Source organism: Apaloderma vittatum, unplaced genomic scaffold (assembly GCF_000703405.1).
Source record: "Apaloderma vittatum isolate BGI_N311 unplaced genomic scaffold, ASM70340v1 scaffold44847, whole genome shotgun sequence".
In the NCBI taxonomy this organism is placed as follows: Eukaryota; Metazoa; Chordata; class Aves; order Trogoniformes; family Trogonidae; genus Apaloderma; species Apaloderma vittatum.
The window spans coordinates 1-11,983 of record NW_009726404.1 but is presented as its reverse complement, the minus strand read 5'-3'; the positions used below and the strand labels follow the sequence as shown (position 1 = coordinate 11,983).

Genomic DNA, 11,983 nt, shown 5'->3' with positions numbered 1-11,983 from the left:
TTGCTGCAGCATCTCTGGTACCGCTTCTCGTTTCTGCAGCTGCGCTGGGGTGAAGGGACTTCCTTTGAATAATACCCCTAGGCTCCCACAGCGCTGTGGTTTTTTATTTCCCTTTCCCTAGGATCTCCTGCTGGCAGCAGCGTTTGTGTCCGACGCACAGTACAACAGAAATATTCCTTTCAAGACCTCCCCGGAGGCGGTCAGGTCAGGGGGTCTCTCAGGCTGTGGGACGCTTGGGGTGCAACGGGAAGAACCAACTGCAACCACATCAAAAAAAAGCAAGAGCTTAAAAAAAGGCTGGGACCTTGGGTTCACCAGCTGAGTGCCGAGAAGGGCGAGCGGGATGAAAAGAACCATGTTTAAGCTGAAATGCACACGTGGAATGGGGCTTAATGTATCTGTTGTTAAGGACAGGAAAGGAAATAGAAACTGTGTGCTCAGCAGACCTGCTCCACGTCTGCCCAGAGGAGCCACTGTCATGCGGAACTTCCCGCAGGAGGCTCTGTGCGTGGTTAGTGCCACTATTCACGAGAGATTCTGCTTCTGTAGAACACTGCTTCTCTTCTGTATGAAAAACAGTTTACTCTGCATCTCCGTGCTTCTTTCTGGTGGCTTTTCTTATGTCTCTGCTCCTCAAGCTGCAAGGAAAGGGTGTGAGGTGACTAGTCAGACTTAGTTTGTGTAACAGGTGGATACTTGAGCTTAGCACAAGTTTGCACGCAAATTAAGAAATGAGGTAATTACGTAAACGAAGCAGCTTTACCAAATGGGTATGTTTCAGTCTTAAACTGAACTGAAGAACCACCTGTGTTCCACCTCCCCATGAGTATGTGCACTGAAGCTTTATTTGTGGTGCCTCTGCCTTCTTCCTACAGGCTTTATCATCTCTATAACCACTGGGTTATGCGAACAGCCACCTATTTCTTCATCTTTCTTAACCTGTCCCTTGCATTGTTTGAAGAACCTGCTGTGTATCCACTCCCCTTCCTGGTAAGTTTTCCATGTAGAAGCAGCAATACAACTAGTATCACGGTGCTTGGTAGAGCAAGCGAGGGTTTCTTGTTTGAAACTAGTTGTCAGAAGTGACAAGAAATAATTGATGCTGGTATTTCTGTCAGTATCTCTGATCTACTGAAATGGGGACAAAAAAGAGGCCTAGGAGCTAGATGGAGACATGGGAGCCATCATGGCTCCCATCAGCAATGGCTGATGTGACTGTGGGCAAGGTCATGGTGCTTTTCTGCATCTCAGAGAACAATTCTAGCTTTCTGTGTGACCCAAGTCTAGTCCTTGTGCCTGAAAGCAGAACGGGAGTGTTGCCCTTAGGACTGACTTTTCTGTAGCCTTTATTTGTTCTGCACTAGCGTGTTTGTGAGCTATGTGCTCCTTGAATCCTAGGCAAATACAGATTTTTTTGTTTTAACCTGCCTGCAGCAGGGACTTTCACAGAAGGAAGCTTGAAACTTGCTCAGTGCCAGATATGTGAGCCTGTAAAACAGCCGAAAGCAAAACCCACTGGAAATGGTTTTTTAGGTTGATTCTGCCTGTGTATTCTTTGTCTATACCCTAGCCTGAACATCCTCGTCTGTGCAAAGAAGGCTCGTGCTGCTCTTGGTTGTCCTGACTCAGGCCCCTCCTCTTACTGCAGGTCACTTCTTTGGTCGAGGTATTGTGCCTTCTGGTGTTCTTTGGCCGACTGACACACTTTGCAAAAGTCACCCTTCACAGTGTATTCTGGAAGGATACCAAGAACATCTGCATCATGGTTGCAATCCTGGTGAGTTAGCCCTAGGAGAGCCTCCAAGGTTGAAGTGGCTGATGCAGAGATGACTTTTTCCTCCTGTTGCTTTCCTGGTAACATAGGCCTGATGTGCAAGGGCTCAACAAGACCTGTGGCCAAATCAGCCTTTTCTCACAAACCTGTTGTGTGTGTCTTCGCTTAGTATCTGCTAACTCTGTTGTCTTTACCATATAGACATGTGTCCAACATTGCTTTTGGAAATTTTCTTTCTTGTACAGTTATCCCTAACAGACTTGGCCATATATGGGGTCCTCAGGATGTACAATGTGAGGAGCATTCGATGGTCAAGAATTGTGAGGCCCATCTTCCTGATCAACTTTGCAGAGAGTCGCCAGGTAAGGAGGAGGTCTGGTGGGATGTAACCCTGGTGTGACTCTTATTTGTTGAGCACACTTGGGGCTCGAACTAGAGCTTCGCACCAAACATGGTGCTGTGATGATTTAGGGAAGACCATGCACAACAGAAGGATAAGACTGAATGGAGAGGGGGAAAAAAGTTTCTTGTAAAGTCTTACTCCAGCCAGTGTGGAGGAGCAGCCTCTGTTTGCAAGTGGAATTAGGTGCTCTCCTCAGGAGATGTGAACATGAGCAGCCCTGCAGACAAGAAAACTGTTTCTCCTTGGGTGAGAAGCCAGGTTACTTATTTCTGGAAGTCTCCTAGGCAAACAAGCACAAGGGTCATGCTGTTCTCAGAAACTGAACTTGTAGTCCAGGAGGGTGATTTGGACTCCGATTCCTCTCATCACGGGGGAGATCTTTGCCCTGCTGCCCAAGACTGTTCTGGTCCCGACTTAAAAATGAATAAACCACTGTGGTGTGGAGGCCTAGGGGAGGGAGCAGTTGAGCTCACAGGCTTGGAGCATGTGTTTTGTGGCCTGGAGTGATGGGCTTCTGTCCTTGACCCTTCGCTAGCTGCATTCATGATAGTATTTAGATAATAGGGTCTCTCCTTCTAGCATCTCTGGGGAATGAGGAGGAAAGACCTGGTATTCTTGCATAGGTTTTAGCAGAACACAGCTGGCACATTGGATCAGAACTTCTGCTGGATGACAGAAAAGTACCTGTGTCCCACTGTGCTTGCCTGTCCCTCTGTAGGTGTTTGATCTTGATTGGGTAGTGAGGGGGGGAAAACTGGTATCACCTCGCCTCTAAATGCTTCCCTTCTCCCTGGCAGATTCGGAGAGCCTTCCGCAGCATCCGCAACACACTGCCAGAGATCACCTACGTCTTCTTGCTCTTCATGTTTAGCCTTCTCATGTTCTCCCTCATGGCCTTGAAACTGTTTGGTGAGAGGTGTGAATACTTATTTTGCTTAGAGCTGGGTGGGAAGAATGTGCGTGTGTGATAGTTTCGGGCAGGAGGAGATCGGGAAACTCCAAACCGTTACTAGTGCACACAAGCACTGCTGATATGTGCAGTTCCTGTGGTCAAACATGCAGTCTCGGTGCTTAACTTGAGATTGTCCTTTTTTTCTCCTAGGAATCTCCAGACAGCAGAAGGCTTGCCGTATTTCAGAAACTACCTAGAAATCGTGTTTGATCTCTATGTGCTGGTGACGACAGCAAACAGCCCGGATGTCATGTACGTATGCTGAGCTTGCAGTCTTTGTTGTGAACGCTTGTGTCCTGCTCCTAGTGGCAGGATCTTGGGTTAGAACAACAGTGTGTTTTGCACAACCAAGTACTGCAGGGTGGCAACAGGGCTTTTACTTTTCCAGCCTGCATGGGTTTCATGAATTCTCAGCTGCATGTTTTATAAATGGCCGTGAACCTGAATCTGAGACTTAGAAAATCCTGTTTTCCAGATGACCCAGGCACTGATGAAGGCTTAAACTGGAGGGACAAACACATGCTTTTTGATTAAATTAAAAAAGCAAGTGTGTGCTCTAGTGATCAGATGTCTTCTTCTGTCATAATATTTGTAGGGCTTTCTATGCAGGCTTTTTAAAATTGACACAACTGTGTTAAACCTGCTTTCCATTCTCATTTTTTCTAACCAGATGTCTTATTTGCCTGTTTGTCTAGCAAGTAGCAATCTCTCCCCTTCTCTAGGATGCCAGCATTTGACTTCAGCTCATGGTATGCCCTGTTCTTCATTGCCTTTGTCATCATCAACACTTACATCTTCATGTCTCTCTTCCTGGCTGTTGTGTACAACAACTACAAAAAGCACCTGAAGGTAATGTTAGTGGTGACTGCCTGCTGTTCTGTTGAACCTTGTGAGGAAATATCTGGCTTTCCCTTGGAAAGCTGCTGCTTGTGGAAAGTGTGGAGAGGGGGATACAGCTTCTTGCCTTTGCTCTGCAAGTAAAAAGCACTGGTTCACTTTTCCTGTCATGGGCATTGCTGCAAGTTCTTCTTTCAGCATTTAACAATGAAATATTCTGTGGTGCTATCGACCCGAGAAGTTTTGACAGATAGGAAGCCCATGTCTCTGCATTATTGCTGTTAGAGGCTTAGTCCTGTTCTCAGTTGGTTGTAAGTGCACAGCGCCCTTTTTTTGCCACTGCATATGCTCTTAAAGCAACGGAAGTATAAAGGGAGATCTCGGTAAATCTGAGTAGGTGCAGTTTGGTATTTGTGATTAAAGAGTAAGCTAGAAATTCCTGGGTGCTCCCATGAGGGGCTTGGCTCTTTCTCAGTAAGCAGCCTGCTAGGTCTTCCTAGAGGCTGGTCTCCCAAGTAGATAGGGTTCCTTAGCCTCCTTGTAATCATGTGCAGAAGAGGATCTCCACCCCTGATCTCAGCAGTATTTACTTGTGGAGGGGAAGTATGTGTGGACACATCCTCTCTGCTTCTGTGTCCTGTGGGCATTGGATCCCGTGATCTTTGTCATCTCCTTCCTGTTAGATGCTATCCTTTGTGTTTTGTTCTGTGTTTTCAGGGCACCTCCCAGCAGCAAGCACTCTGATCCTTCCAGACAGCTTTGTAGAGGGCTCATGGTTGCCTGTTAGATAGCAGTGCTTGTCACCCCCACTGACCATGCTGTACTTTGTGTTTATTATCTCTTCACATGTGTTATTCTTCTTGCATCTCTCTGCCATGAAAATAAGATATTTAAAAAAAAAAAAGAGGGAGAAAGGTGAATGAAGCTGCCTGAATCACGATACTTTCTCTAGAATGAGATCCGTAAGCTTGCTTACATGAAGCACCGCAAGATGATAGAGGCCTTCAACCTCCTGAAGGAAGAGGAAGGAGCACAGTTTGTGGTTAGAGAAGCCCAGTGGAAGCAACTTGTCAAGCTGGTGGCTCCTGATATCAGCAACTCCCACCAAGAGCTGCTGCTTCGCATCTCAGATGATGAGCAGAAGGGTTTCATAGGTGAGCAGTGGGACACTGCTGTGCTCAGGGGATTGGGGAGGAGCCTGGGGTCAGGAACCTGATGTTTCAAGGACTTTGGCATTGGAACCTGTGGTCTGTAATGGACTCCAAGGGACTCCAGGTCCCTCTTGCTGCTTCCCTCCAGATGGCTTAGGTCCTGAAAGGTTTTTTCTGCCTGTGCTGTAGCCTGTGTCATGTATGCTGTGGGCAGCTCTTCATGGCCATTTGATACCTGGCCAAGCTCACCATGGAGAATGGGACCTCTTGTTCTCAGGACAGGACAAGGAAAGCCTCCATTGTTACCAGATTTCTCCAAGCAACGTGGCTGCCCACACAGTCCTCTGGAGCGTCTTGCTCTGCTCCTGCTGGAGTCTCCTCATGCTAGATTGTGCCCATCCTGATCATTAAAGGTTTGAGCTTGAGCCAGTCCTTCAGGAGTGGGGCAGAGAAGCTGCCGAGAACTTGAGTCAGTTCTCTGGTGGATACCACTCAGCCATGTGCTTTGCCTGCTGCAGAGAAGAGAGTTTGAGTCCAAACTGCTACAACTCGTGTGCACTGAGGTTTGCATTTGCCCAACACTGTCTTCTGTTTTAATGACAGCAGACTGACGCGTAGTGCTCTCCCCTACTGCAGACAAGAAGTCCTTTGTACAACTGGCAGACCTCCTCAACATTCAGGTGATTACCATGAAAATACGCAGCCATCCCCTGGGGCAGTGGATGCCTCGTGTCTACCAGTCAGCGGTGAGCCGGTTCCTGCGCAGCATGGTTCGGCACAGGTAAGCCTCTGCTGGTGGAATAAGCAGTTCTTCACATTCGAAGGGCTACAAGCAAATGCTCATCTGGGTGTCATGCTGGCAAGTGTTCTGGTTTTTTGTGTTCTGTGGACCAACTTTGCTCTTAGCCTACCTTCAGTGGTGCTTGGTTGTTGGTGAGTCCGTACCTCTTCCAGTCCTGCTTCTTCAGATCTTCTCTAGGTGCTGAGTGTAAATAGCTTTTACTGAAAGCAACAAGTGCCTTATGGCCTGCCTTGAAGGACCAGGCTAAATGCTTCACTTAAAGGTGATATCACCTCAGCAGTCTGTGCTGTAAAGCTGCATTGTGTTGTTTCATCAGCTTTTGCCAAGTTAATATTATAATCTACTAGTGCTCTGTTTCACATTTGAGCCTTCCCAGCCATGGCAAGATCACTGAGATTGGAAGGAACATCTAGAGGTGGTCTAGTGTAACCCCCTCAGCTAGAGTAGGCTCCTCGGAGCTATGTCCAGTTGGGCTTTGAGTATCTGCAAGGGTGGAGACTCCATAACCTCTCTGTAACCTGTTTCAGTGTTTGAGCACCCTTGGTTTAAATAAGGTAAAAAATAATTGAAAAGCTTTTTTGTGTTTAAATGGAAAAGTCCTATATTTCAACTTGTGCCCCTTGCCTCTCGTGCTTTCACTGGATACCACTGAGAAGAGTCTGGCTCCACCTTGTCTACACCTTCCCACCAGGTATTTATCCATACAACTTGAGATCCCTCTGACTCATCTCCCTGTCAGGCTGAAAAATTCCAGCTCTGTCACCATGTAATGTGTCAGGTTATCCCATCCTTTAGTTGTTACTATGACGCTTTGCTGCACTTGCTGTAGTATCTTCATGTGTCTTTAGTACTGAGCAGCCCAGTTGTGGACACAGCACTCCAAATGTGGCCTCACCAGTCCTGAGCAGATGGGGAAAAAAATTGCTTCCCTCGAGCTGTTCCCAGCACTTTTCCCCATGTAGCTGTGGATGCTGTAGGTTTTCTTTGCCACCACGGTGCATTGTGGGCTTGTGGTCAACTTGTCAACAAGAACCAACGCCCAGATCCTCTGCAGTGCAGCTTTTCAGGCGCTTGACCCCCAGCCTGTGCTGGTGTCTGAGGTTATTCCTCCCTAAGAGCAGGACATTTCCCTTTGAACATGGTGGGATTCCTCTGTGCCCACTTCCCAGCTTGTCCAGGTCCCTCTGACACCATCAAACTCATCTGGTGCACCAGCCACCCCTCCCAGTTCTGTATAGTCTTCTGTTTTACTGGTCCAGTCTTTCTGATGGAGGAATGGTTGGAAACAGTTGCAGTCAGCCTCTGGAGTTTGTTTAATACTGAGAGCATTGGCAGTGGTGTATCTTGAAGGCGTGTCTTCTGCTTTGTGTTGGACTTCAAGAGTAAAGCTAAACTCTGCAGTAACTTTCCTAAACTCGCAGGTTTGGGGAGAACTGATGGGTAAAGATGATTTCTTAAATGGCAATGTTTTGAAGAGGAGGCAAACAGCTTGTGAAATAACTGTGTAACACCTTCTTGGGAGTGGCAAACTGATTCTGTTTTTCTTCCTGCAGGGGATTTGTTTGGACTTATGATGTGATCATTCTAGTAAATGCTATCTTCATTGCTCTGGATGAGGAAACCCCTTATATTTCTTATGCGGAGTGGATCTTTCTTACTTTGTATATAATCGAGATCCTCCTGAAAGTGTACACTTATGAACCAAGGGCATTCTTTGGCAAAAACCAGTTCTGGAACTGGTGAGTGGAACAAATGTTTGTGTTAAAGGTGGTGTGGAGCGTGAGATCTTTGTGTTCAGCTCTGAGACACTTTCAGTGCCTGAGGAGAGGCAGGCTGCTTAACTCATGTGCCAGGGGTAACTGAAATGATTATATGCATCAGAGGATGATGTGCTCTTGCCTGGCCTGGCCTGACTTGGCTCTGGCAGAGACTATTGTTTTCTGCCCCATGCTGCTATCTCGATCCAAAGTGACTGCCACGTGCGAAGAGATCACTACTTGTTTATATGTCACGTGGCAGCTTAAGTGCCTGTTCTCTGCCCGCAAATCTAATGGCACTGCGTTCCCTCATGCTAGGTTTGATACCCTCATCATCTTTGCTGCCTTGACTGCAACGATACTCAATACCACCCTGAAATCGAGTAAGTGCAGCTCGCGCAGTCTGCATGCCTCTGGGAAATTCGGTGGTCTTGAGTCGTCTTTTGCTATCACCTTGGGCTTGGGAGGGTTTTTGACAAGACAGTGAATTTACTTTGGATTTCTAAGAACTAAGTCTTTTTTTATAGCTACCTGTTATTATTAGTGTTTAGCAAGGACATAATCCTAACAAACGCAACAACCTGCTTTATGCTTCCCTGCTTGTTTTTCATAACAAAAATCTTTTTTGCCTTTCTCAGCCACAAAGTACAACAGCCAACAGATCCTGGACATTGTCTTCATCTTAAGAGTCCTCAGGCTAATAAGGATTGTTGACAGCATTCAAAGGTAATCAAGGGAATGGGATAGGGGTGTGGTTTTGGGGGCAAGCTGTGTCAGAGGCTGGCTGAGATAGTGCCTTGAGTTGCTCTGCATGGCTGCTTTGGACTGACCATGGCCACTAAAAAAGGATCCCAAGGCCTTGTCCTAGTGTGCTTGGGATGAACCCAGTTGCTGCAGCTTTTCTGGAGACTTACTTACAGATTAAGGACATGTGGGGAGCACAAGCTGGGTGGGATGTGATAAGTGTGGGATTTAAAAGATCCTCCCTACAGTAGGTGTTGTCATGAATCATTTGCTGTAGGTTCCGAGTCATCATGAACACACTGATAAACATCGTACCAACAATGTTGACGTTTGGTGGGCTGACTCTGGTAAGAAATCCTGGTATCTTAGCTCAAAGCACTCCAGTTTTACAGCAGTGTATCTTAAGTCTCACACTCATGCTGTTCCCAAGAAGATAAATGCAAATCTCTCGATGGTGGGCCTTTGTAAGTGTCCATTTGATTCTTGGTTATTGCACATGTAAATGTGTGCAAAGGGGTCAAGTTCCTGCCAGTTGCCAGGTGAGGAGATCCTCCTTTGCTCCACAGAACAGCAAGGATGTTCTGTGCAATATGGGCTTCACACTGTAAGGAATCAAAGTATAGTTTGGGCTAGAAGCTGAATGAGAAACTTGTTTCTCAAATAGCTTCTATTATGATTTGCGACTACTTCATTTCCATGTATTTGGGCTGTAGTTGACTTACTATTCTTGCATGGTAAATGCTCTTGAGAGGCTTGGGTCTCTTGAACTCTGTGCTACTCCTCATAAAGTTTCTTCTGGAACTTGCCATAGAGCTTGCTGCTCAGTGGAGAAGCGGGCAATGGGATTTCTCTTCCCAGGTTGTGTACTGTGTATTTGCTACCATTGGCATGGAGTTATTCCATGGGAAAATCCAGTTCTTCCCTGCAAACTCAAATGCTCCTCACGCCCTGGAATGTGGAAACCCAGCCCTCAAGGATTCTCTGTTTGCCCGTGGAAAATACTGTAAGAACAACTTCAACAACTTTGCGTCGTCCTTCATCGTCTTGATGGAGCTGACTGTAGTCAACCAGTGGCATGATATCCTTTGTGGTGGAAAGTCACAACTAGAATTTGGGCATCCAGGCTCTTCTCTGACTCTGCTCTTCCCATTTATTGCACACACCCATGTGCATAGTGCAGGACTACAGAGATATGGCCCCTGCAGAGGCCTTTGTTCAGAAGGTTGCTGTTGGGCAGTATTGCCTGGTTCCTTCCTTAGCACTAATTCTACAGGAAGATGTTCTCCTTTAGCAGCCTTGCCCTTAACTCCTGTTATACTTTTTGCTAATGGCTTTGCCAACGTGACGGTTCAGCCCGCAAAGCTGTATTTCATTGCCTTCCACATCGTGATGGTGATCGTCATTGTCAAGTAAGCTTTGGTTCACTCTCATCCACTCTGCCACGGCACTGCTGATGGTCCCAGGACCACTCATAGTGTCACAGGAGAATCTTCTTTATCTAGTCTTATCTCCCCTGGACAATGCTCTTACTTGGAGAGGGGACAGAGGAGTGGATGGAGCACTGGGAATACCGAGGCAGTAGTTGACACCCAAAAGCAGGGGGGATGCCGATAAGGAAATGCTGCTGTGTAATTCTGCTCATCCTTTCTTTCAGTATCTTCGTGTCCTTCATTTTGGAAGCTTTCTTTGTGGAGTACTCCCTAGAGAAGAGTGAAGTAGAAACAGCCATTGAACAGAAAATCCAAGAGCTGGGAATGGGAGTTCAAGAGTAAGCTGCCTTCCAAAGGGTAGTGCTGAATGTAGTTGGCTTGGCACAGCCACTAAGGGCTGTGGGACTGGAGGAAGAAGCCACCCTGTGCCCCAAGGTGTGAGCTGAGACTCCTCTTCCTTGCTGATGGAAAGTTCTTACTATCTGTTATGTCCTTCTTGTATAGGGATGAGCTCCAGGATGAACAGCTCCTTGATAACATGGAGAATGATGAGCGGGACCTTGATGGGGAAGGTGGAACAAAGCCACAGTCTAAAGGGCTGATGTTTAAAATCGCCTCCAAACGTAAGTGCAGCCCTACAGTGTGCCCAGTTTGAGAGGCCGAAGCTCTGAACCATTCGTGGTAGTAGCCCCGCTCTCTCTGGGGAAGCTCCCAAGCCACTTCTGCTTCCTTTGGGCTATAAGCAGCTAAAACCACCCTGGAGATTCTGAGAGAACTGTGGATATTCTAATGTTTGCTGGTTTTACTTCTGTAGCAGCATCTTTTTCTCTCGTCTACCTCATCCCTTCTGTACCACGCCTGTGCTCATTAGGCAGTCTATCAACGCACTGCTTCGGTGGCTGCTGTCCTGCTGTTGTCAAGAAATCCATCTTCTCTCCTTCCTATATGCACTTTGCATTCCTCCTGGCTTGGATCACAGGGTGACTATATGCTCTTTTGCTCTAGCTTAACGATGACTTTTTTTCTTCTGGCTTTCTTGCTGTACCTTAGTTCCCCGAGTTCATGCTTCTCGGTATGGCAGCGGCTTGATGTCACAAAGGACACATGGGAATTGAAATGCTTAAAATAATGGCCTTTATCCTTTACAAGCTTTGGCAGCAGTTGAAATGGGATGTAAGAGGGAATATCATTTGGGGTATTTGTTTTCTTGCCTATTTAGTGTAAAATACGAAGAGAAGAGCTGCCTTAAGGTAGCCACTACTGAATTTCAGGACTGGATGCTTACAGTGACGTTTTTTTATTTGGCCACCTGCAGGCTACAGGACCGTTGACGCTTTGCTCCAGCGTATGTTTGAGGCAGAGATACCCCTTGAGGATGAAGGCCCTTCATTTGAAGAGATCTTAAACCTGTCTGTGACTGCCACTGTACCCACTAATTTGATTTCAGAGAGCACAGCGTAATGGCGGCAACCCCTGGTAGCTGCTGAGGAGGAGCTTGTTCTCAGCTGCCTGGGTCTCGAGTGTATTCCCTGACTGGCTCATGTGTGGTGGCCAGATCACACAGTGGAAGGGGGTAGTCAATGCCAGTGAACAGCTTTGTCATGTAGAGGAGCTTTATTTCATGTAAAATCTCATATAAGCATTGAAACTGTGGAACTGCCCTCACCAGGGAAAAGGGAGGGAGAGTTGGTGTATCTGACTGTGCCTGTCAAGTAACAGGTGTTGTATTCAGTATGTTGTGAAATACACAATTCCAGTTACAAGAAGTAGGTATTACAGCACTTCTGTATGTGCATACAGACCAATGTAAACTGTATTGAAGAGCTCTTCAGTACATTAAATTCAGCAGTCTGAAAAAATTACCTATTATCTCAGAGCTTAATGATGGTGTACCGCATCCCTACTCCCGAACAAAATCCTGAAAACTAAGGTGGGACAGAGGGAGGCCACGTCCTCCCTGCTCTGGCTGTTTGAACATGCAGAGAGCAGCAGAAGGCCTAAGGCGGGATGACTAGTGCTGTCCGCACTGCCTCACGGCGCCTCTACCTGCCCCAGATCCCAATTTATTGCTTTATATATTGATTTTCTATATCGCGCTTTCTCACCCGCGGCCCCGCAGAGCAGGCGTGCGCA

The 11,983-nt window shown here is 46.9% G+C and overlaps 1 protein-coding gene across 1 annotated transcript; it reads left to right on the top strand.

Moving 5' to 3' along the window:
- Positions 1–127: 127 nt before the first annotated feature.
- LOC104269702 (two pore calcium channel protein 1-like) lies at positions 128–11,275 on the top strand (the record flags this gene model as incomplete). Its single annotated transcript, XM_009873257.1, has 18 exons — positions 128–204; positions 876–990; positions 1,649–1,777; positions 2,020–2,136; positions 2,975–3,093; positions 3,280–3,381; positions 3,852–3,978; positions 4,919–5,120; positions 5,754–5,898; positions 7,473–7,658; positions 7,995–8,059; positions 8,315–8,402; positions 8,698–8,767; positions 9,279–9,498; positions 9,739–9,829; positions 10,075–10,188; positions 10,355–10,473; positions 11,166–11,275. Coding segments are annotated over exons 2-18 (2,091 nt in total), but the record flags the coding sequence as incomplete, so codon positions are not given.
- Positions 11,276–11,983: the final 708 nt, after the last annotated feature.